This window comes from Zootoca vivipara, chromosome 4 (assembly GCF_965207765.1).
Source record: "Zootoca vivipara chromosome 4, rZooViv2.hap1.1, whole genome shotgun sequence".
In the NCBI taxonomy this organism is placed as follows: Eukaryota; Metazoa; Chordata; class Lepidosauria; order Squamata; family Lacertidae; genus Zootoca; species Zootoca vivipara.
The window spans coordinates 100,199,925-100,224,294 of NC_142587.1; the positions used below are offsets into that span (position 1 = coordinate 100,199,925).

The window sequence follows — 24,370 nt, forward strand, 5'->3', positions numbered from 1 at the left end:
GGGAAAAATCCTGTTTTTATGGGGTTCAACTCACAGTTCTGCAGCTTCTCTAAGAAAGGAAAGGGACCCATTTATACAGTTTCCAGACAGATAATCTAATCAGCCAGTCACATGTCGCTGGGGAAACAAACAGCTTCCCTCTGCAGACAACAATGGAGGCCTGGGCAAGGGGGCGTGGCTGGAAAGGAAGCTAGCGTCTCTTATCTCCCTCCCCGATCTCTTTCAATCAGCTGCTGAGCGGCTCCTTTCAACACTCTCTCCCCCTCTTGTTAGCCTTTAGCTATTTCTAAAAATAAAAAAAGCATGATCTGCCTTTTGCCCCATGGCAATTCGGCTCCAGGGACCACGCATTCGCTCCATAAGACGCACAGACATTTCCTCTTACTTTTTAGGAGGAAAAAAGTGTGTCTTATGGAGCAAAAAATACGGTAATTATTGGCTTATTGGCCAAAGTGGAGGCTACCTTGGAGGTTGCGATCCTTGAAGCCCTTGCCCATCACACAGAGGTGTGTTGACAGCTTGTCAGGTGGGCATCCAAGTCCAAGGCCCATCGCTTTGGATTTGCTCAGATCATTGCCTGATTTCGTGGGGGGGGGGGTGAACAAAGGAGTATTGGGTTGCCTTCGTAGCTGTGAGCAATTTCGGATGGGCAGCTGTGGGCTTTCAAGCCATAGCTTTGTATGTGTGTGTGAAGCAATTGCACAGAGTTGAGTTGTTCCTGTCCTGGTCCCTCAGTGTTGGGAGCAAGCTGAATAATGCAAGATTGAATCACAGAAGTGTAGAGTTGGGTGGTACTCCCAAGGGTCATCTAGTCCAACCCCCTGGAAATGCAGAAATCTCAGCCCAAGAATCCCTGGCAGGTGGCGATCCAACCTCTGCTTTCAAACCTCCAAGAAGGAGAGATTGAGGAAAGATAGAAAGAGAGGGCTTCTTAACGCAGTGCACAGTTAAACTGTGGAACTCATGCCCACAGGAGCCAATGATGATGGCCACTAACCTAGTTGGTTTAAAAGAGGGTTAGCCAAATCCATGGAAGAGGAGAGGGCTATGGATACTAGCCAGGATGGCTCTGTTCTGCCTCCAGGCAGCAATGCTTCTGAACACCAGTTGCTGGAAACCGCAACTCTTGCTCTTGTGGTGGGGTTCTGTTTTTGGCTTTCCCAGAGACACCTGGTTGGCCACTGTGAGAAGAGGATGCTGGTCTAGACGAGCCATTGACCTCACCCAGCAGAGTCTTCGTGGGAGTTGCAGTCGAAAAGGTCCGGAAGGCACCATCGAGTCATGGAATTGTAGATTTGGAGGATACCCCCAAAGGGTCCTCTAGTCCACCCCCCTGCAATGCAGGAATCTCAACTATATCATCCTAGACAGATGGCCATCCAACCTCTGCTTCAAAACCTCCAAGGAAGGAGAGTCCGCAACCTCCCGAGATAGTCTGTTCCACTGTCAAACAGCTCTTACTGTCAGAATCTTCCTTCCAGTAGCACCTTAGAGACCAACCAAGTTTGTCACTGGTGTGAGCTTTCGTGTGCACGCACACTTCTTCAGATACCCTGAAACAGAAGTCACCAGACCCTTATATATAGTGGGAGGGTGGGGAGGGGTATTACTCAGAAGGGTGGTGGGAACGGGTGATTGGCTGATAGGTGTGGTAAACCTGTGGGCGACTGTTAATGACTGCAATTGGTCTTACAGGAAAAAGCAAGGGGTGAGATGGCTAAAAATAGCTTTATCGTGTATAATGAGATCCCCGCAGTTTGGGGATGCCTGAGCTAAAGGCTAACAAGAGGGAAAGAGGAAGCTGCTCAGCAGCTGATTGCAAGAGATCGGGGAGGGAGATAAGGGATGCTAGCTTCCTTTCCAGCCACGCCCCCTTGACCAGGCCTCCATTGTTGAATGTTCTGCAGAGGGAGGCTGTTTGTTTCCCCAGCAACATGTGACTGGCTGATTGGGTTATCTGGCTGATTAGATTATCAGAAGTTGAACAGGATTTTTTCCCTTTGCAAAGTAAACTCAACAACTTTGAGCTGATCCTTTTTTTAAAAAATGGGGCTTTTCCTCTTTGCAAAAGAAGCTGCACAACTGTGAGCTGATCACCCCAACAAGGGGCTTTCCCCCTTTCCTCCTCAGAAAACTAAGTGCGTCTTATGGTCAGGTGCGTCTTATGGAGCGAAAAATACTTTGTTGTCAGAAACTCATTCCTGATGAAAGCCGACCTTGAAAATATTGCTTTAACTCTCTTCCCTTTTCCTTTTCAGGTACACTGTAGTCAACTCTCTGAATCAGATGAGCTGAACCTTCGTGCTTTAGAGAAGCACGTAAGTATTATCATCATCATCATCATCATCATCATCATCATCATCTTTGTGTGATGGTACTCACCAGTACGGAATACTTTAAACTCTTTGTGTGTCTGCTGCTACCAACAACACTTTGATCAACATATTTTTTATCCCTGTCATTGTTACCCGTTGACCTGCTTTAGACATCCTTTTAATGCTGGGACTCTGGTGCCAACTCTTAAGACTCACCTTGCTGCTGCCCAGCATCTTTCTCCCTGGAAGACGTTTGCATGTGCTAGCGGATAATATGCCATCTTTTTGAGCGGGTGGAGATTTACCAAGTTGTTACTCCTGCATCTCATCTACCGCAGTGAACATAAGAATATAAGGATAAGGACAGCCTGGCTTCAGGATCAGGACAATTCCCCCTGGGTAGTCCAGTATTCTGTTCTTACAGCGGCCAGCCAGATGCCCATTACAGAAGACCCAGGTCCAAATGCTTTCCTCACTCGAGTTCCCCAGCAGCTGGCCTTCAGAAGAATGTTGGAGGAGCCTGTAGCCAGCCAGAATGCCACCCAACCTCTGCTTCAAAACCTCCAAAGAAGGAGGGTCCACCACCTCCTAAGGGAGTCCATTCCACCTCTTATTGTCAGAAAGTTCTTGCTGATGTTGAGTCAGAATCTCCCTTTCCCCCTTCTTCTTCTTTTGTATCTTGAATCCACTGGTCCAGGTCCTCCTCTCTGGATCAGGAGGAAAACTTGCTCCATCCTCCAAGTGACAGCCCTTCAGACATTTGAAGGTGGCTGTGAGGGACGCGGGTGGCGCTGTGGTCTAAACCACTGAGCCTAGGGTTTGCTGATCAGAAGGTCGGCAGTTCGAATCCCTGTGACGGGGTGAGTTCCTGTTGCTCGGTCCCAGCTCCTGCCAATCTAGCAGTTCGAAAGCTAGATAAATAGGTACCACTACAGCGGGAAGGTAAATGGTGTTTCCGTGCGCTGCTCTGGTTTCACCAGAAGCGGCTTAGTCATGCTGGCCACATGACCCGGAAGCTGTCTGTGGACAAATGCCGGCTCCCTCGGCCTGTAAAGCGAGATGAGCGCCGCAACCCCAGAGTCATTCGCGACTGGACTTCACTGTCAGGGGTCCTTTACCTTTACCTTTTTATCACTTCACCTCTCAGCGTCCTCTTTTCCACTTTCCTGCTTGTCAATATGATATCCTTCTTCTGGGAATGTTGTGGGTAACAGAAGAGGATATATTGATTAATATTTTCCTTCCTAAATCGCGCTAGCAAGTTTCTTCACATAGCAGAGCACATTCCCCTATTACACAGCAGGAAGCTGGTTGCAGATTTGTTAAAATCTCTTAAGTTCCATTATTCCTGGTAAGACCCCTTTGATTCCCTCCTTAAAAGAATAAAGACACAACAGTCTTGTTCATAAGTAACAACAAGAAGTTTACTCACGATCAGGCAGAACACAGTGTGATCCCTGAAGGCAGACTTTAGGCTTAAAGTTACAAATATGTACAAACAGGTTTACCCCATATGGGAGATAACCCAGGAACTGCTGGCTGAGAGTGCAATCCAGGTGAATCAGGCAGCAGGCAGGACGAAAAAGAACGGAGGTGGCTATGTGACTTGGCCTTTTACCAGGTCTGGAAAGGTCACGCCCACCTACCGGTCTCATGCAAAGGAAGGATGCTCTAGCCAGGTGTAACAGGAAGTTCAAACTGGCTGGACCAGCATTCCCCTGCATGTCCACTCTAGGCAAACAGGGAATGTTGTACTTGACTGTTCCAGTGGATTATATCCCACACTTCTTAAACTGGGGTTCCCAGAATTGAACACAGGACTCCTATGAGATAAGCTGTGATTCCTGCATTGTGGGCGTTTTGAATAGGTGACCCTTTGCATCCCTTCCGACTCTATGATTCTAAACAATGTGTCCCTCCTCGCCCTGTCTCCCTCCTTCAGGCCTCTTGGGGAACAGTAAAAAATCCATCCATCTTACATCCCTAGCCACACAGAAACCCTGCTCTCGCCTCGCAGATCTGAAAACTCCCCTCCGGCTTAATCAGCCGGCAACAGGAGACTAGAATAGTTGACACAGAGAGACCTGTGCGGGAGTGTTGCAAGGGAACACCAACCCTGCCAGGTGGAGCGGGTGGGAGGCTGCTGCGAAGACGGAAGCGTTCAAAGCTGCTCTCCCTCTCCATCTGCCTGCGGTATCTTGATGCCGTGATAATGAGGAGCCCACCTGCCACTCAAGAGACAAGGCACTACTGTTGCAAGGAGGAGCTCCACACCCCATGAGGTTGTGCTAGTGCTAGTGCTGCATTTGCAAACTGGGGGGTTGCAGGATTCAAGCCTGCCTAGAAACCTCATCCTCTGATCATCAAGGTTTTAGACATTTTGGACTCACAGCTGTCCATGAAGGCGCAGGTCAATTCTGTGTCCAGGGCAGCTGTCTATCAGCTCCATCTGGTACGCAGGCTGAGACCCTACCTGCCTGCAGACTGTCTCGCCTGAGTGGTGCATGCTCTAGTTATCTCCCGCTTGGACTACTGCAATGCGCTCTACGTGGGGCTACCTTTGAAGGTGACCCAGAAACTGCAATTAATCCAGAATGCGGCAGCTAGACTGGTGACTGGGAGCGACCGCCGAGACCACATAACACCGGTCTTGAGAGATCTGCATTGGCTCCCAGTACGTTTCTGAGCACAATTCAAAGTGTTGGTGCTGACCTTTAAAGCCCTAAATGGCCTCGGTCCGGTATACCTGAAGGAGCGTCTCCACCCCCGTCATTCTGCCCGGACACTGAGGTCCAGCTCCGAGGGCCTTCTGGCGGTTCCCTCCCTGTTACAAGTGAGGTTACAGGGAACCAGGCAGAGGGCCTTCTCGGTAGTGGCACCCGCCCTGTGGAACGCCCTCCCATCAAATGTCAACTATCTGACTTTTAGAAGACATCTGAAGGCAGCCCTGCTTAGGGAAGTTTTTCATGTTTAATGCTGTATTGTGTTTTTAATCTTTTGTTGGGAGTGCACATAGATAAATAGGTACCCTCTGAAGAATTATCATGACATTAACAATAACATAATGAGAAGGGGAGAAGGGGAATTTAAATAGGGGTGGGGTTGTGCTTTCGGCCTCATTCCACTGCAGAGTTTCTGTCCTTCGCACTCAGAGCTCTTTGCTCCATCCATTTCCCTTGCCCATTTGCAAATGCAATTCCTTGCAGATCCTGGTGTCCTACAAGCGCATCCAAGCCCTGCAGAAGCTGCAGCCCTGGCCGCAGGTCAGCCTGTCCACCAGTTCGTCGCAGAATTCTCTAGCAAAAACCGAGGGGCCTTCCAAGAACAGCTACAGCGACTTGGACCGCAAGATCCTCCAACTGTGTGGTAAGGGTGCGAGGCAGGCAGCGGCATGCTCAGATGCAGACAGATAACAATAGACTGTACATTATTTTATATATCATTTTCAAGGATTGTTTTTATATTTAGGGTGCCGTATTTCCAAAAGTGAACACCTGGACAGAGTTATTGAGCTCCCCACCTCCCACCCGGACATTTTGCCGATTTCTGAAACTTCCCACTGGATGTCATTTTCCTGGGCCAAGAAACTCGGACATATCACATATATAGATATATATGCAATTGTTTTAATTGTTTTTATATATATTGCTGTGGGATGTGGGGTCAGTCTGGATGATGCCACGAGTCCCTCCCAATTCATGGAGGTTCCTGTACCCGAGTGCTGGTTAGGAAGGAGGAAATCACTGAACTGGTCAGACCAGTTTCTTTGTAAGACCTTCTCTGGATGCTTAAGTTTCCTCCTCAGCATCCCAAAAGGAGCCAGGTTGCAAGAGCTGCAACTAAGTGAGGGGGCCATCCAGGTGGGCCTTTCCTCCACCCCCTCACCTATCTGCTAGCTAGGAGAACAATACAGTGGTACCTTGGTTCTCAAACTTAATCCATTCCGGAAATCCATTCCAAAACCAAAGCGTTCCAAAACCAAGGCACGCTTTCCCATCAAAAGTAATGCAAAACAGGTTGATGATCCCCGGCGGGCTAGGGACAAAGGTGAGAGCTGTTTCCTAGTTCTGCTGGATCTCTCAGCGGCTTTTGACACCATCTTTCAAATCAGAACCAGTGAAGGCGGTGAAGGTCCTGTGTGAGTGCCTGGAGGCGGTTGGAGGATGGATGGCGGCTAACAGATTGAGGTTGAATCCTGACAAGACAGAAGTACTGTTTTGGGGGGGGGCAGGAGGCGGGCAGGTGTGGAGGACTCCCTGGTTCTGAATGGGGTAACTGTGCCCCTGAAGGACCAGGTGCGCAGCCTGGGAGTCATTTTAGACTCACAGCTGTCCATGGAGGCGCAGGTCAATTCTGTGTCCAGGGCAGCTGTCTATCAGCTCCATCTGGTACGCAGGCTGAGACCCTACCTGCCTGCAGACTGTCTTGTGCCGATGACTTTCTGGCGGTTCCCTCGTTGCGCGAAGCCAAGTTGCAGGGAACCAGGCAGAGGGCCTTCTCGGTGGTGGTGCCCGCCCTGTGGAACGCCTTCCCATCAGATGTCAAAGAGAAAAACAGCTACCAGATTTTTAGAAGACATCTGAAGGCAGCCCTGTTTAGGGAGGCTTTTAATCTTTAATCGATTATTTTATTCTTCTGTTGGAAGCCGCCCAGAGTGGCTGGGGAAACCCAGCCAGATGGGCGGGGTATAAATAATAAATTATTATTATTATTATTATTATTATTATTATTATTCCATTCCAACCCCTAAAACCCCTAAAACAGCAATTTAACATGAATTTTACTATCTAACGAGACCACTTATCCATAAAATGAAAGCAATAATGTATTGTACTATAAAATAAGACAGTATTGCAGTTGATAAAAATTAAAATGATTTTTTTTCTTACCTGCACTGATAATAGTCATTGTTTGGATGGGGGGCTTTTATCCATTTCCACAGTTACACAATCCATCAATCGATCAATCAATCAATCAGTAGCTGAACTGGGTTCCACACAGTCACAAAAACAAATGTACCAAAAAAGCCTCAAAAATGCAAAATAAATAGCGAAAACAAAAGTGCCAAACTTAATCCATTCCGGCAGTCCGTTTGACTTCTGAAATGTTTGAAAACCAAGGCGCAGCTTCTGATTGGTGCAGGCACCCCGGAAACAATAGCCCACAGCCACATTGGATGTTCAGCTTCCGAAAAACGTTCAAGAACCGGAATACTCACTTCCGGGTTTTCGGCTTTTGGGAACCAAGGCTGAGAAGCAAGGTACCACTGTAGCAGGAAAGTGTGTGAGAGCTGGGATTGAAAGCAGGCTAGGAGCTGGAGATGCAAAGACTTGCTCCCTCTGTACTGGACCCAAAGCTCCCGCTCATGGAGAAGAAATATCTTTTGCGGCGGTGATACAGTGAGTCTCCATTCCATGATGAGGTTGGAAATAAAACCCAAACTCCTAAAGACATTGCAGTCTCTGCTGACCTCCATTCTAAGGAAACTGGACCTGAGCAAGCGCCTGAAACCATTGTAGTCTCTCACCTCTCGGAGACAAGGGTGGCCTAAAACACATACTGTACTGTATTCTTCTATATGTTTTTATGATCCTACGAATCAGTTCCGGGTTCTTCAGTGGAAGTTATTAAGAAATGAAATAAGTACATGTAGTTATTGTTATGTTTGTTTAATCTCATAGCAGGAACTCACAGCTCCCCGATCTGTTGCTTTTGCAGGCGAACTGTACGACTTGGATGCAGCCTCACTCCAGCTCAAAGTTATTAATTACGTGAGTATTTTGGAGCCTGGCTGTCAGAATCATAGAATCGTTGAGATGGGACCCCCAAGTGTCATCCAGTCTGACCCTCTGCAATGCAGGAATCTCAGCTAAAGCATCCAGGACAGATGGCCACCCAACCTCTGCTTAAAAACCTCCAAGGAAGGAGAGTCATTGCTTATTTCCTGCTTGATCCCTGCTGGGGGAGAGCGGTCATGGGAATGATGCCTTGTGGCTGTGACAACCTTCATTTCCTGCATTGCAGTGGGTTGTACTAGATGGCTCTTTGGGTCTCTTCCAATTCCTGTGGGTTAAACTACTGAGCCTAGGGCTTGCCGATCAGAAGGTCGGCAGTTCGAATCCCCACGACGAGCTCCCGTTGCTCGGTCCCTGCTCCTGCCAACCTAGAAGTTCGAAAGCACATCAAAGTGCAAGTAGATAAATAGGTACCACTCTGGTGGGAAGGTAAATGGCGTTTCTGTGTGCTGCTCTGGTTCACCAGAAGCGGCTTTGTCATGCTGGCCACATGACCTGGAAGCTGTACGCCGGCTCCCTCAGCCAATAATGCGAGATGAGCGCGCAACCCCAGAGTCGGTCACGACTGGACCTGATGGTCAGGGGTCCCTTTACCTTTACCTATGGAGAACAGAAGTCTGATGGTCTGGGAATGGCTGGGATGTGGGTGGTTTCCCCCTCCTGGGAATGGCTCACTTTTCTCTCTCCCTCTCTCGCAGCTGAAACAAGAGACCCAGTCGCCATGCTGTTGCCTCCTGTTGGTTTCTGAAGACAACCACCAGCTTTTCTGCCAGGTGGGCGCCTTCCACCCTGAAGCTTCCTCCCCTAAGGGAGTCTCTGCTCCCGATTATTTCCCTGTACAGAGATTTTGCAAGGCTGCCTAATTTTGTTGCTACGCTGTAGATCAGACGTTTGTCAGTACAGTGGTATCTCGGTTTATGAACACAATTGGTTCCGGAAGTCTGTTCATAAACTGAAGCGTTCATAAACTGAATCGAACTTTCCCATTGAAAGTAATGGAAGTGGATTAATCCGTTCCAGACGGGTCCACGGAGTACTCATCCTGAAGCGTACTTAACCCGAAGCATGGGTGTAATTGGTTCCGGAAGTCTGTTCATAAACTGAAGCGTTCATAAACTGAAGCAAACTTTCCCATTGAAAGTAATGGAAAGTGAATTAATCCGTTCCAGACGGGTCCACGGAGTACTCATCCTGAAGCGTACTTAACCCAAAGCATGGGTGTAATTGGTTCCGGAAGTCTGTTCATAAACTGAAGCATTCATAAACTGAAGCAAACTTTCCCATTGAAAGTAATGGAAGTGGATTAATCCGTTCCAGACGGGTACACGGAGTACTCATCCTGAAGCGTACTTAACCCGAAGCATGGGTGTAATTGGTTCCGGAAGTCTGTTCATAAACTGAAGCGTTCATAAACTGAAGCAAACTTTCCCATTGAAAGTAATGGAAAGTGAATTAATCCGTTCCAGACGGGTCCACGGAGTACTCATCCTGAAGCGTACTTAACCCGAAGCATGGGTGTAATTGGTTCCGGAAGTCTGTTCATAAACTGAAGCAAACTTTCCCATTGAAAGTAATGGAAAGTGAATTAATCTGTTCCAGATGGATCCGCAGCGTTCGTAAACCGAAAATTCATAAAACGAGGTGTTCATAAACCGAGGTTCCACTGTAGTGCCAAAAAGGGTGGGTGGGAACTGGGTTCTGCTTTCTGGACAGCCAGCAAGAACAGTCCATCGCTCCTGGACAAGGCTGGAGAAAAGCATCGCAACAGCGAAGTCACGTCCTGAGTACCGGAAAACTTTCTCGGTGCGTTATGAAACGTGCCGGACAACCCACGAATCCCAACTTCCATTAAGAGTGTTTATTCCCAGGAGGCAGTGCCGGATTTATGTATAAGCTTAGGGCCCCACTCTCTTGGCCCCCACCCCCAAAAAATTAAAGGGGAAACCCTGGATGTACATTTCCAAAATATAAGGTAGAAAACAAAAAAATACAGTGTTTTGTGTTGTGTAGGCTCCTATGATGTAAGTCATGGGCCCTGCCTGCTCGCTAAATTATCCCTGGTTTGCTCCTTTCTATATATAGGGTGCCTCCATTCTGCAGGGACTGGGTGCAAGGCAACACGGGCAAATGGCTTGAGATACCTATTAGGTCCCTAAATGACCATACAGCATATATTCTACACAAAAAACAGTGACCATTTGTTGTTGACAAAGGACAGCTGGATATATGTTGTTGTTGTTTAGTCGTTTAGTCATGTCCGACTCTTCGTGACCCCGTGGACCATAGCACGCCAGGCACTCCTGTCTGTCCAGCTGAGCTGGACATATAAAGGGCCCCATTACCTTCAGTAGCTTAGGGCCTCATCAAACCTAAATCCGGCCCTTCCAGGAGGCATCTTGGATACATGGCTGCAGGCTCAGCAAGTCAATGACATTTGTGACCATCAGACTTTGAAAAGCTGGAATCGAAGGTTCAAGTTTGTCATTTTTGTTGAAACTTAATAGCTTTGTCACTGTTTTTGTCTTAGTGGGGATGAATTTATGGAACTACTTATTCCTCCCTAAGGTCATTGTCTTAAGTAGAATTTGTCTCACCATTGCAGCCACCTCTTCCGTTAGATTTTATCCCTCACTGGGTACAGGACCCCCAAAATTGGAAGTGACTCAGCGCATCGTCCAAGACTGGCCCCTCCTTAAAAACCTAACACAGTATATTCCATCCCCTCTGTTTTTGGTCATCAAGCACCATTGATTATGTAGCAAAAACTGGATAACCTACGCAGAAAAGGGAGTAGTACCAGGAACTAGTCTGGACAACCTCTGAGATTTTCAGAAGTGCCAAAAATTTTGGTGGGGGAAATTAAGAGGGGAACCCCAAAATCACACCAGTGAGAGCTGAGCATACTTTGCAGCCACAGAGAGCTGTCAGAATGGAGTAGTTGGACGGTATCACCGTACGCTGCAACATTTTGTTGCAGTACCCACTTGTGTGTTATCTTTACATGGACAATATTTCAGGTGAAATAAAAAAATTCCTTCAGTAGCACCTTAAAGACCAACTAAGTTTTTATTTTGGTATGAGCTTTCGTGTGCATGCACACTTCTTCAGATACAGTGAAATGGAAGTTTCCAGGCACTTATGTAGAGAAGGGGTGGGGAGGGGTGGGGATGGGGAGGGGGGATCACTCAGAAGGGTGGTGGAAATGGGTGATTGACTGACTGATAGCTGTTGATGACCGCAAACGACTGCAAATGGTTTTGCATGAAAAAGCAAGGGTTGAGATGGCTGAAGATCGCTTATCATGTATAATGAGATAAGAACCCGATATCTCTGTTCAAACCAGGTCCCTCCATGGTTTTGAGCTTGGTGATAAGTTGCAATTCAGCAACTTCTCTTTCCAGTCTATTTCTGAAATTCTTTTGTAGTAAGACAGCTACTTTGAGATCTTGTATAGAATGTCCTGGGAGATTGAAGTGTTCTCCTACTGGTTTTTCTGTCTTCTGGTTCCTGATGTCAGATTTATGTCCATTTATAAAAATATTTCAGGTGATTCAGGTGATTTATGTCCATTTATAAAAATATTTCAGGTGATTTGCTTCCACCCAGCCAACCATTCAGTGAGATGGTGGTCTGCATGCCTTAAGAAACAATCTGTGGCTCTTTCAGCACCTGAGATTTAAATGCTGCTGTATCTTTGAAGATGGGAAATCCTTTGATTCCTTCCTGTTTCCCACACCCCTGTTTTCTTGTTTCTTGCAGGTCGTTGGAGACAAGGTGTTGGAGGAAGAGATCAGCTTCCCTGTGAGTAGATCATCATCATCAGTGCTTTCTCCTAAAAAAAATTTTTAGGGGTATTCTCATTCTGACTCAAGAAAATCACCATTTTATAGTTCAAATCGGGGGAAATAAATACAGCAAATGGACAAAAGTACAGAGATTTGCAAAATGTTTAGGGGTATGTGTACCCCTGCATCCCCCCAGAAAAAAGCACTAATAATAATAATAATAATAATAATAATAATAATAATAATATTTATACCCCACCCATCTAGCGTGGTTTCCCCAGCCACTCTGGGCGGCTCCCAACAGAATATAAAAAACACGATAAAACATCAAACATTCAAAATGTCCCTCAACAATGTGTCTGGATCAGTCAGGAATTGCTTTCCAGGGGGGGGGGAGGAGGGGGGAGGCCAAACCCAACTTACAATGGACCCCTTTGATTCTCAAAGCACACTGTTTCACTGGTGGCAGAGGTGAACCAGTGGGTGGAGGGAAGACGAAGGGACTGTGTTATATTGTATGTTATATTGTATGTTTGTGTAGTTTGTTTAGTTTTGTGTGTAAAATTAATAAAAATTATTTAAAAAAAAAAAAGGAATTGCTTTCCAGCCTGTCAGATTTGGGGAGGGGGCAAGATGCTCACACACTCGCCCCCTGATGCACAAGTTTCAGAGAGCCAGGAGGAAGGACCAAGGAGCCTTACCTGATCCCTGGCACCCTCTCTCGGTGACCCTGACAAATTCTTCTCGACAGCCTGTTGTGCCTGAAGGTGCAGGGCGACCTCGCACCAAAGCAGCTCCTCTATTCTGAACTTAAAAATGGAAAGCGTAATGCTGGTGGTCAACAAAAGACGTTGAAAAATGTAGGAGAAACACTGACAACTGGGAAACACTGGCCTGCGAGCGCTCCACTTGGAGAACAGCCTTGACCAAAGGTGTCCTGGGCTTTGAAGACACTCGAACACAGGACGCAAGGGAGAAACATGGTAAGAGGAAGGCACGCTTGGCAAATCCACACTGTGATCAACTCCCACCCGGAAACCAATGTCCCCACTGCGGAAGGACGTGTGGGTCCAGAGTTTGCCTCCACAGGCACTTACGGACTCAGTGTTAAAACCGTGTTCATGGAAGACAATCTTATTCAGCTACGAGGGATCGGAGGAGGAGGAGGAGGAGGAGGAGGAGGAGGAGGAGGAGGAGAAGGAGAAGGAGAAGGAGAAGGAGGAGAAGAAGAAGAAGAAGAAGAAGAAGAAGAAGAAGAAGAAGAAGAAGAAGAAGAAGAAGAAGAAGAAGAAGAAGAAGAAGAAGAAGAAGAAGAAGAAGAAGAAATCTCCACTAAAATGAATGAGAGCTGGGCAAATGCAGCTAGATAATGCCCCAGGGAGGGCCTTCTCGGTGTTGGCCGCCATACGTGCCAAGTTCCTCTCTGAAAAATAAGGGACCGGACCGGAAGTAGCAGACCGGAAGTATCACTGCCGCCATTTTGGAACTGGGCGGAGCATGCTCAGAAGTGACTTTTGATGCTGCTGTGCCCAGTTCCAAAATGGCCGCCGCACCAGAAGTCGCGCTGCAGCCATTTTGGAACTGGGCAGAGCAGCATCAAAAGTCGCTTCTGAGCATGCTCCGCCCAGTTCCAAAATGGCCGCCGCGCCAGAATAAACCGGGGGAAAACAAAAAAATCTGTTTTTTCGGCTGGGGACAGCCGGAAAAACGGGGGTTTCCCGGGGAATATGGGAGACTTGGCAGCTATGGTGGCCGCTCCCATATAACTTTGGAACTCCCTGCCTAGAGAAGCCAGACTGGCTCCCTCCTTGCTGTCCTTTTGCCAGCCGGCAAAGATGGTTTTCTACCGGCAGGCTTTTGGCAACCAACTGCTTTATAAGGAAAGGGGATTTCACAGCGCTGTGCTGTTTTTCATAATCTGCATTTTAACAGAGTTAAATCACAGAATTGTAGAATTGGAAGGAAACCACCAAAGGGCATATAGTCCAACCCCCTGCAATGCAGGAGGTTTTTATTATTATTTTTAAAATAATTTTTATTGGTTTTTCACAATTTTGTACATTTTAACATAACCATTTCCAACATTAAAATACAATGTTCTTTTGAACCTTCCCTCCCTCGATGGGTTCCATGTTTAAGATTAGATTTACTGCATCTTTACCATTACCTATCTATCTGTTAAATAACCGTAATTATCATAAAAAATTCCACATTACAAGTGGTGTTACATCCCTGCCAAAGATTTTAACTGTTTGCAGTGGTCTTTTAAATAAATTACAAGTTTACCCCAATCTTTAGAAAAATACTTGATGATCTCGGTTTCGGATGCAAGAGGTTTTTTTTAAATATATTTTTGAAATTCCATTAGTGTTCCAATTATGTTTTAATGATTAACTTTTATACGTTTTTGCATTTTCTCTGTGTCATTTGAAATTGTGTAAGTGGCCTAGAATCCCAGTCTGGGTTTAAAACAGGATATAAATACAGGAAGAAGAAGAATAATTAAAAGGTGGAAAATAAACATCACCATCATAATTATTTATTTGTCTGCTGCCTTTCCATAGTTAAAACAGTGCTCAAGGCAACTGACAACATGACAAGATTCACATAATTACAAACATAACTGAAGTCATAAACAATAAATAAAACACATCAAAAGGTACACAACCAAATGGATAACAATTTCCACATAGATCATAAAATCTAAAACTAAAAATACAACATTAATATCAATAACAATTTAGAATGACAAAGATAAAAATAAATAAAAACAATATTTAAAAAGGAGCCTTCTCTGTTGAGCAGCAGCAGTGGTCCTGTAACGATAATCGAACATTTGCCACAATATCTGTTCTTGGGTCCAAAGTGCCTCTGAGCGCATTGAGTGAACAATAAATATGACCATTCAAGAAACCCTAGAAACAATTACAAACCGTAATAGGAATCAATGAATAAAATCCATACAGTGTTGTAAGCTAGCGTAATTAAGTGACTGAAACCGCACGGGAGAGAAGATTGTACAGGCAGAAAAGCAGAATGAGGCATGAGTGCAGCGTTCTCCGGATTTCGGTTACAAGGGTTCTGGGTCTTAACGAAAACACAAATTCTTAAACCCTGGGAACCGAACCCCTGTGAGAGCATCCCAGGGCTCCCGAAATAGACATGTCGGCTCTAGAAGTCTCCAAGATTTCTTGCAAGGTTTCAACTAACCAGCCTTCAACATGCCTATAGAACGGGGGTCGGCAAACTAAGTTCCGCGGGCCGGATCAGGCCCAATTGCCTTCAGGATCCGGCCCGCAGATTGTCCGTGGATCAGGTGGGGATTCTGTTCATTCAGGCTGTGCAATTCCCCCCCCCCCGGCGGCGCCTCCTCCCTCCTCCCTCCTGGCTTCTCCCCGCCCTGCCTAGAGGAGGAAGGGGGCGGGGCTGAGCTGGCTGAGCACCATTTTCAGCAGCCCCTCTCCAGAACCAGCCCTTTTGCTCCACTCATCTTCCCGTCACCACCCTGGTGCTTCTGTGGGCCAGAGAGCGGAGCGGACAAGCTCCTTCTGCCTACCCACGAGAAGCAGCAGCAGCGGCCATGGTGGCGAAGGTGGCAGCCCCTGGGAAGGTAAGCGCCAGCGGGTGGGGGTGGGGGGGAGGACTACTTGCCCCCCTTGCCTCTTCTTCCAGATCCCCCCCCCGAGCCACTTTTCCAGCCCGCCACAAGGTCTGAGGGACAGTGGACCGGCCTGCAGCAAAAATAATATTATATAATATTATAATATTATTATAAAAATAATATTATAATAATAATAATAATAATAATAATAATAATAATAATAATAATAATAATTTATTATTTATACCCCGCCCATCTGGCCGGGTTCCCCCAGCCACTCTGGGCGGCTTCCAAAAAAACAGAAATTCTAAAATACAGAAATCCATCAAACATTAAAAGCTTCCCTAAACAGGGCTGCCTTGAGATGCCTTCTAAAGGTCTGGTAATTGTTCTCTTTGACCTCTAGTGGGAGGGCATTCCACAGGGTGGGTGCCACTACCGAGAAGGCCCTCTGCCTGGTTCCCTGTAACTTGGCTTCTCACAGGGAGGGAACCACCAGAAGGCCCTCGGAGCTGGACCTCAGTGTCCGGGCAGAACGATGGGGGTGGAGACGCTCCTTCAGGTATACCGGACCGAGGCCGTTTAGGGCTTTAAAGGTCAACACCAACACTTATATGGTATAGAATCCTAGAGTTGGAAGGGACCCCAAGGGTCATCTAGTCCAACCCCCTGCAAGGCAGGAATCTCAGCTAAAGCATCCAAGATAGATGGCCATCCACAACCTCTGCTTAAAAGCCCCCAAAGAAGGAGAGTCCACAGCCTCCCGAAGAGGGAGACCTTTCCACTGTCAAGCAGCTCTTGCTGTTGGAAAGTTCATCCTGATGTTTTGGCAGAATCTCCTTTCTTGTAAATATTTGAAATCATGTGAGTTCAATGTGCATAAAATTGCAGTTGTGCTGTGCGGTTTAGGGGGCATCTCTTCTCCTGGAGATCGTGTGCCTCTGTCTTATTATTATTATTATTATTATTATTATTATTATTATTATTATTTTATCCCGCCTTTTCCTCTGACAGGGACTTCACAATCTTCTAAGTGTCCATATTTTCCCTTCCAAGTGTGCAATGCTGTGATTCTCTGAAGCCTTTGCCTCTTTCCCATCGCTCTCTCTTTCTTTTCCCCATGCAGTTAACGGTGGGGCGTCTGGGGAAGGTTGTGGAGGAGAAGAAATCGATCTCCCTGCAGGACATCAGCTTGGTAGGTCTTTGCGTCCGGCCGAGTCTTCCCTGGGCTTTCTCAGTACGTGTCTTGCATGTCACTGGGGCTCCCGTGCTGTGACTCCACCACGATTCACATTTTTTTTCTCCGGCTGCCTGCTCTTGACTGAAGCCAGAATTACAGAGACGCATGTGAACCGCCTACCCAGCAGGGGCTGTTTGGAATGTGCCCTTTCATATTCGGTTTGCAAAAAAGAAGGCCGATCTTCCTGGAATATAGGTATATACAGGGCCGTCTTAAGCGTAGCTGGCGCCCTGGCTCCATGGTGCGAACTATCCCTCCAGTGTGTGTGTGTCCCCCCCGTTTCCGAGTGCGCGGCTTTCGCGGGCGCTGCAGCACCGCGCGCCCCTGGTGGCCCGGCGCCCTGGCGCCCTGCGCCAACCAGCCTTGCCTTAGGGGCGGCCCTGGGTATATACAGTGGTACCTTGGTTCTCAAACTTAGTCCAGTACCGAGGGCCTTCTGGTGGTTCCCTTGTTGCGAGAAGCCAAGTTGCAGGGAACCAGACAGAGGGCCTTCTCAGTAGTGGCGCCCGCCCTGTGGAACGCCCTCCCATCAGATGTCAAAGAGAAAAACAGCTACCAGATTTTTAGAAGACATCTGAAGGCAGCCCTGTTTAGGGAGGCTTTTAATCTTTAATTGATTATTTTATTCTTCTGTTGGAAGCCGCCCAGAGTGGCTGGGGAAACCCAGCCAGAGGGGCGGGGTATAAATAATAAAGGAGCATCTCCACCCCCATCGTTCTGCCCAGACACTGAGGTCCAGTGTCAAGGGCCTTGTGGCGGTTCCCTCATTGCGAGAAGTGAGGTTACAGGGAACCAGGCAGAGGGCCTTCTCAGTAGTGGCACCCGCCCTGTGGAACACCCTCCCAGCAGATGTCAAGGCAATAAGTAACTATTTTACTTTTAAAAGACAACTGAAGGCGGCCCTGTTTAGGGAAGTTTTTAATGTTTGATGCTGTACTGTTTTTAATATTCGGTTGGAAGCCGCCCAGAGTGGCTGAGGAAACCCAGCCAGATGGGCTGGGTATAAATAATAATATGTTGTTGTTGTTGTTGTTGTTGTTGTTGTTGTTGTTGTTGTTGTTGTTGTTGTTGTTGTTGTTATCCGTTCCAGAGGTCCGTTCCAAAACCAAGGCATGCTTTCCCATAGAAAGTAATGCAAACCGGATTAATCCGTTCCAAACTTTTAAAAACAACCCCTAAAACAGCGATTTAACATAATTTTTTACTATCTAACGAGACCATTGATCCATAAAATGAAAGCAATAAACAGTGTACTACTGCAGCCACACAATCAATCAATCAGTAACTGAACTGGGTTCCACACAGTCTCAAAAACAAAAACGCAAATAGCAAAAACAGACAGACCTCAGCGCAACACTCAAAACGGAAGGGTGGCACTCAAATCAAACTTTGTTGGTCTCTAAGGTGCTACTGGAAGGATTTTTTTTTATTTTGTTTCGACTCAAAAGGGAAGTGTGGCACTCAGAGCACATTTGACTTCCAAAAGAAGTTTGCAAACCAGAACACTTCTAGGTTTGCAGTGTTTGGGTTCCAAGTTGTTTGAGTACCAAGGCGTTTGAGAACCAAGGTACCACTGTGTATATTTATTGAGCAAGTTAGCACGCATCCATCCCCCTAACCCTCAACCAGTCAGGGAAGTGTTATTTTCCCCATGAGATTTCCTTTCAAAAGTTGTGTGTGCTCAAACACTTCCAAGAAATAGAAACGCAAGGGTAAAGGGCTTGGCGCGTAGCTTTGTCATGTAGCTGTTTCCTTATCGGGGCAAGAAACGACCCTGGCAAATGGCTGCATTCCAATCCCCAAATCCAAACGCTGAATTTTGCCTGTGGAAATTGAGAACCTTAATCCCCAGATCCTGTTATCCAGTGGGTGTCTGAACTCAGCTTTGGTCCTGAGACAAGAACGCTGGGGAAATCAGGACAAGAAAGCGCTAGCTATCTTAGTCCTGGTATTTTAGGAGAAATTCCCTTTGAGTGTTTTCCTGCATGTGACAATGGGCGGCACGCAACTGCGTCTTACTCAGAGAAGACCCCCTTAAAATTAATGAGCATCACTGTTACGGTAGATCCGTTCCTTTCAATGGGTCTCCTCTGAGTAAATCTTAGTTTGCTACCACATAGACATTGTGGCATTAAGCCACCATGGCGAATGCTCTCCCCCCCCCCACACACACACACTTGAAGACAGCCATGCTTCTGAATCCCAGTTGCTGGAAACCACAGGAGGGGAGAGGGCTCCTGGGTTCGAATCCTGCTTGCAGGTTTTCAGTGGCCCACTGTGAGATTTTGTGATTTTATATTGCGATTTTATCCTGCGAACCGCTCCGAGACCTGCGGGTCTAGGGCAATAGATAAATTCAATAAATAATTATCATAATAGTCAGCGCTTTCTTTTCTAAATAAAATGTTTAAGGGTACTCTTATTTTGACTCAAGAAAACCACCATTTTATAGTTTGAATCAGGGGAAAATACAGTAAATGGGCAAAAGTACAAAGATTCACAAAATGTTTAGGGGTATGCGTACCCCTGCGTACCCCCCCCCCCAGAAAAAAAAGCACTGATAATAGTAATAAATGGGCCATGGGCCTGATTCGGAAGGGCTGCTCTTACCTTCCTACAGTCAAACCTCGGATCCCAAAAGCCTCCGTTTTGGAACATTTCGGCTCCAGAACACCGATAACCCGGAAGTGAGTGTTCCAGTTTTTGAACGTTTTTTCTGAAGCCGAATGTCTGACGCAGCTTCTGCTCGAGTGCAGGAAGCTCCTGCAGCGCACCGGAAGCCGCGTCTCGGTTGTCAAACATTTCGGCAGCCAAATGGGTTTCCGGAATGAATTGCGTTCGAGAACCGAGATTTGACTGTATCCAGCAGGGTAGCAAACTAGCTCTATTTCCCCCTTTTAATCAAACCCATCCCCGGAGCAACCGCCAGAGCCAGCCTGTGGCGCCTCGGCAAGCTCTTTCCCTCGGCCGATCTGTCATCCATGCCTCAGTCAACAAATAGGGCAGGACGGGGAGTTAAATACGTTTCTGGCTGGCCCAAAATTGCGGGACGCCAGCCTTGCATGGATGCTGCCTGGCAGCCGACTGCCAAAGCAGAAAAAGGGAGAGGGCCGGCCGCCCTTTCCCTGACCCGCCAGATTTCCCTGCGCCCAGCCAGGTCACCGCACGAATAAGACTCGATATTAGTCCACCCTGGAGTGTGACAAATCTAGCCGAGGCAGAGGACGTCTGGGGCACGAGAGGGCTCTTTAATTGGGCACGGAGAAGACAGATCGAGCCAAAGTGGTTTGAGCTGAGCAAATCGCGGTTAAGGAAGAGGTGCAGGCTGAAAAGCAATTGCTAGGGGGGGGGGGGGGAGAGATGCTCCTGTGATCTCCTGCTTGTGGGTTCTGCACAGGAATCTGGTTGGCCACTGTGGGAAGAAGATGAGCCATTGGCCTGATCCGGCAGGCTTTTCTCACGTTCTTATATCATAGGCCCTCTGGGAGGTTGGCCCTTCTCCCCTCTCCCAATTAACTTCCGTCTCCAGGGCCTGTCAAGTGGCATCCCCAGGGGCTTCCCCTGTGACATCACCAGGGCATACCCTCCAAGTGTCCCTATTTTCCAGGGACAGTCCCAAGCATAGCTGCCAAGTCTCCTGTATTCCCCGGGAAATCCCCGTTTTTCCAGCTGTTCCTAGCTGAAAAAAACGGATTTTTTTTGTTTTCCCCCGGTTTATTCTGGCGCGGCGGCCATTTTGAAACTGGGCGGAGCATGCACAGAAGTGACTTTTGATGCTGCTCTGCCCAGTTCCAAAATGGCTGCAGTGCGACTTCTGGCGCGGTGGCCATTTTGGAACTGGGCAAAGCAGCATCAAAAGTCACTTCTGAGCATGCTCCGCCCAGTTCCAAAATGGCGGCAGCGCTACTTCCGGTCTGCTACTTCCGGCCCTTATTTCTCGGACAGCAACTTGGCAGGTATGGTCCCAAGCGGTGGCAGTGAGGGGGCCCAATTGGTGAAGTGGCGGCAGCACTCATCCTCCTTCTGATAGGAAATTGGGGGCCGAGGAGGGCCAGTTGGAGGGGAGTGAGACATGTCCCAGAAATGTCTGGGATTTTCCAGACATCATCAGGGTTCATCCATCGGAAATAGCATGAGCAGAATTTCCAAATACAATCGTACCATGGTTTTGGAACGGCTTAGTTCCCAAACGTTTTGGCTCCCGAGCGTCGCAAACTCGGAAGTGACTGTTCCAGTTTGCAAACTATTTTTGGAAACTGAACATCTGATGGGGCTTCTGCGGCTTCCAATTGGCTGCAGGAGACTACTGCAGCCAATCGGAAACCACGCTTTAGTTTCCGAACGTTTTGGAAGTCGAATGGACTTCCGGAATGGATTCTGGTTGACTTCCAAGGTATGATTGTATCGGTAAAATGCCCAGGAAATCCTGGCCATATGGGAACCCATGTAGGAAGTGTTGATTTTGGGGCAAATTTCCTTCAAAATAATTTTAAAAAATAAATAATAAACAACAACTTTGTCACACACACACACACACACACACACACACACACAAAGTTCAATAATGTTTGTGTCTGGATTTTCACTTTTTGAAATACGGCAACCATATCCCTGCATTTATCTGAGGGATGTTGGAGGGTATGCTAGGGGAGTTCCCTAGGTCTCAGCTTTGGACCCTCATATCTCAGGGTCTGTTGTGGGAATGTTAGGGATGTGGATTAGGATATATTATTAGATAGATCCTATCCAAGCTTGTGTTAGCAAGCTTCCAATATCAGCAGAGTGACATTCCCCTTTTTGTGCGCAGCAAAACGTGAGCGTTAGGTTCGTTAGAACCTATACAACAATATTATACTTCAATATTATACTTCCTGGCAAATCCCCTTTTTCCCTCTTAAAAGAAATACACGACACAATAATATTAAAATAAGACAGAGTTTAGTCACATGACATCCTGAGTTAACAGCATAATCTCAGAAAGGCAGGCTTACGTAGAAAAGTTACAACTATGTACATCTGGAGTCTTCTTAGTAAAGTGAGGCTCCATTTGGTCTCTCTCTTGGCAGCAGGCCGAGAGGGAGAACCATCCTAACTGTAGATTCTCTGGAGATGTGTTCCCATGGAAGGAGAAAAAGGCTAAGAGAGAGAATGGCTGCTGGCTAGGGGCTTTTGTCTGCCAGCTAATCCATCTTATCTGCATATCTGGAGGAACAGGAACTGAACTTAGTCAGGTGTCCCTCCAGGTGAGTTCCTCTTAGTGGACACTCTAGGAACTGTTGTGACTTGTCTGCCCCAGTGTTCCATCCCACATCTGTGATGTTTCAACCCTCGAGATCTATCCGCCCCACCCCACCAACCAAACCACAGAGAGAGGGGAATTTGCCAACTCTGCTCCCGTCCCCCGGATGACCAGCCCTTGTCTCTCCCCGCCAGGAGGAGCATAAGCAGTTGAACAGCATGTTGGGCTTCGAGGTGACCGCCATGCTGTGCGTCCCGGTGATCAGCAGAGCCACCTCGCAAGTCGTGGCGCTGGCCTGTGCCTTCAACAAGCTCGGTGGAGAGAGGTGAGTTCGAGGCTCTGTGACGGCCACAGAGAGGAAGCCGGAACAGAGCCAGGTCTGAGACTTCTCCCCTGCAAAGTTTGATGGTCTCTCAGTCTAGACCTCCTTCCTGCCAGGAATATATTTTGCAACAAAACCATAACTGATGTGCCCTGGTTGCTGTTTCCTTTGGGGGGGGGGACTTCCACCAAAGCGCCATGGAAATTTCTTTCTATTGAAAGTTACTATGGAAGTGGGGAGGGATGGCGGAAAATGCAAATCCAGTGGCGGGGAGTTCCGCAGTTTAGAATTAACATGATTGCTGTTCTTTTCCTCCCCCCTCCTCCCTGTAGCTACACAGAAACGGACGAGCACAAGATCCAGCACTGCTTCTGCTACACCTCCACGGTGCTGACCAGCACACTGGCCTTCCAGAAGGAGCAGAAGCTCAAATGCGAGTGTCAGGTGAGGGGAAGGCAGGCAGGCGCACCTGGTATCCTCTAGGGCAGCGCTGGAGAGGGGGGGGTCTGGAGCTCTGCTTCTCCAAGGGCATCTCCAGACAGCATGCTTGCATCATGTTACAAAGGCACTGCAGTTTGTTGATATGGCAGGGCAGTGCGGTGTAGTGGTTAGTGTGTCCAAAAGGTTGCCCTTTACTGAACACCCCCCCCCCCTTTAGCAAACTCTCACCTGCCCCCCAACCCTTGAAATTTCACCTTCCTGGGTCCTATTTCCAAAGGCCCTCCTGGCATGGGGGGGGGGGACGATGACTTTCCTTTGCCGAAGGTGAGCAAAGTTTTTGACCTGCCGACTGAAACTCTTGTAAATCCTGCTGGTCTCCTTTTCCCCACCCGCTGGCCTTCTGACGCTAGAAGCAGCAGCAAAAGCTCAGCAGGGATGCTCTCTGCAGGCTCCTGGGCAGCCCACACAGCAGCCTCTGAGCTCAGCCAGCAAGAGGGACGCAAGCAGTCGCCTTCTCAAAGGCCCCCGGCCTCATTAGAGCCTGCCAGGTGACGATATTAAAGGGAAGGACGGAAGCAGGTTCCGGGAAGCAAGCTGGGATCAAAAGAGCCGCGGAGGCTGCTACAGAAGAGGGGGCAGGAATCGAGGAACCCTAGAACCTTAGAGCTGGAAAGGGACCCCCAGAAGTCATCTAGTCCAACCCCCCTGCAATGCCCGAATCACAGCTAAACCTCTGTTTGGAAACCTCTTGTTTGAAAGTTTTTTCCAAGTTAGGTTCAAAGGAGCATACAGTATATGCAACAGGGACACGGAAACACAGAATTGCAGAGTTGGAAGGGACCCTGAGGATCATCTAGTCCAACCCCCTGCAATGCAGGAAGATGCAGCTTCCCCATACGGAGATCGAACCTGCCACCTGGGTGTTCGCAGCAGCACCACGCTGTAACCAACTGAGCTATCCATTCATTTGGCAAAATAGCTTGTGGACAGAATAGATGAAAAACCACAACAAGGGTCCAAGCCATTCATCTCCTTGGTCCAGTCTGGCAAAATGCAGGCTTCTCCTGTTTCAACTTTTAATAGAATCGCGATGTTGTCGAGTTGGAGGGGACCCCCAAGGGTGATCCAGCCCTACCCCTGTGGTGCAGGAATCACCGCTAAAGAATCGCTAACAGATGGCACACCCCAACCTCTGCTTAAGAGCTCCAGTGAAAGAGAGTCCTCTGGGAATGTTCAGGGTGGCAAGAGAGGATATATTGTTTATTAATATCCTTCCTAACTTGTGCCAGCAATTTCCTTTACTTAGCAGAGTTACAGCACCCCTTTTATATGCACAACAGATAGCTGGTTGCAGGCTCGTGTGAGCCTCTCGCTATCTCACTGTCTCAGATTGAATTGTACGTTCCTGGTAAGTTCCCTTGAATCCCTCTCAAAAGAATAAAGACGCCACAATCTTATTCAAAGTCAATAAAAGAAGTTTACTTACATCAGTTCACAGTTGGATCCCTGAAGGCAGACTTAGCTACAAATATGTACATGTGGATCTAACCCATATGGGGGAATAATCCCAGTGCTTCTGCTAGCTGAGAGCCGGCAGAGCAGTCCTAGCTAAAAGCTGGTCAAACGAAGAAG

At 47.6% G+C, this 24,370-nt stretch overlaps 1 protein-coding gene across 2 annotated transcripts in view; it reads left to right on the top strand.

The window, feature by feature from the left end:
- The window catches only part of PDE2A (phosphodiesterase 2A), a 256,545-nt gene that overhangs the window by 194,576 nt on the left and 37,599 nt on the right, over positions 1–24,370 (top strand). For both annotated transcript variants that reach the window (XM_060273988.2, XM_060273990.2), the window contains exons 6-13: positions 2,259–2,318; positions 5,522–5,681; positions 8,034–8,086; positions 8,809–8,883; positions 11,870–11,911; positions 16,623–16,691; positions 22,170–22,300; positions 22,630–22,741. In XM_060273988.2, the coding sequence (XP_060129971.2) occupies positions 2,259–2,318; positions 5,522–5,681; positions 8,034–8,086; positions 8,809–8,883; positions 11,870–11,911; positions 16,623–16,691; positions 22,170–22,300; positions 22,630–22,741 (702 nt within the window). The remainder of the gene's footprint in view (positions 1–2,258; positions 2,319–5,521; positions 5,682–8,033; positions 8,087–8,808; positions 8,884–11,869; positions 11,912–16,622; positions 16,692–22,169; positions 22,301–22,629; positions 22,742–24,370) is intronic.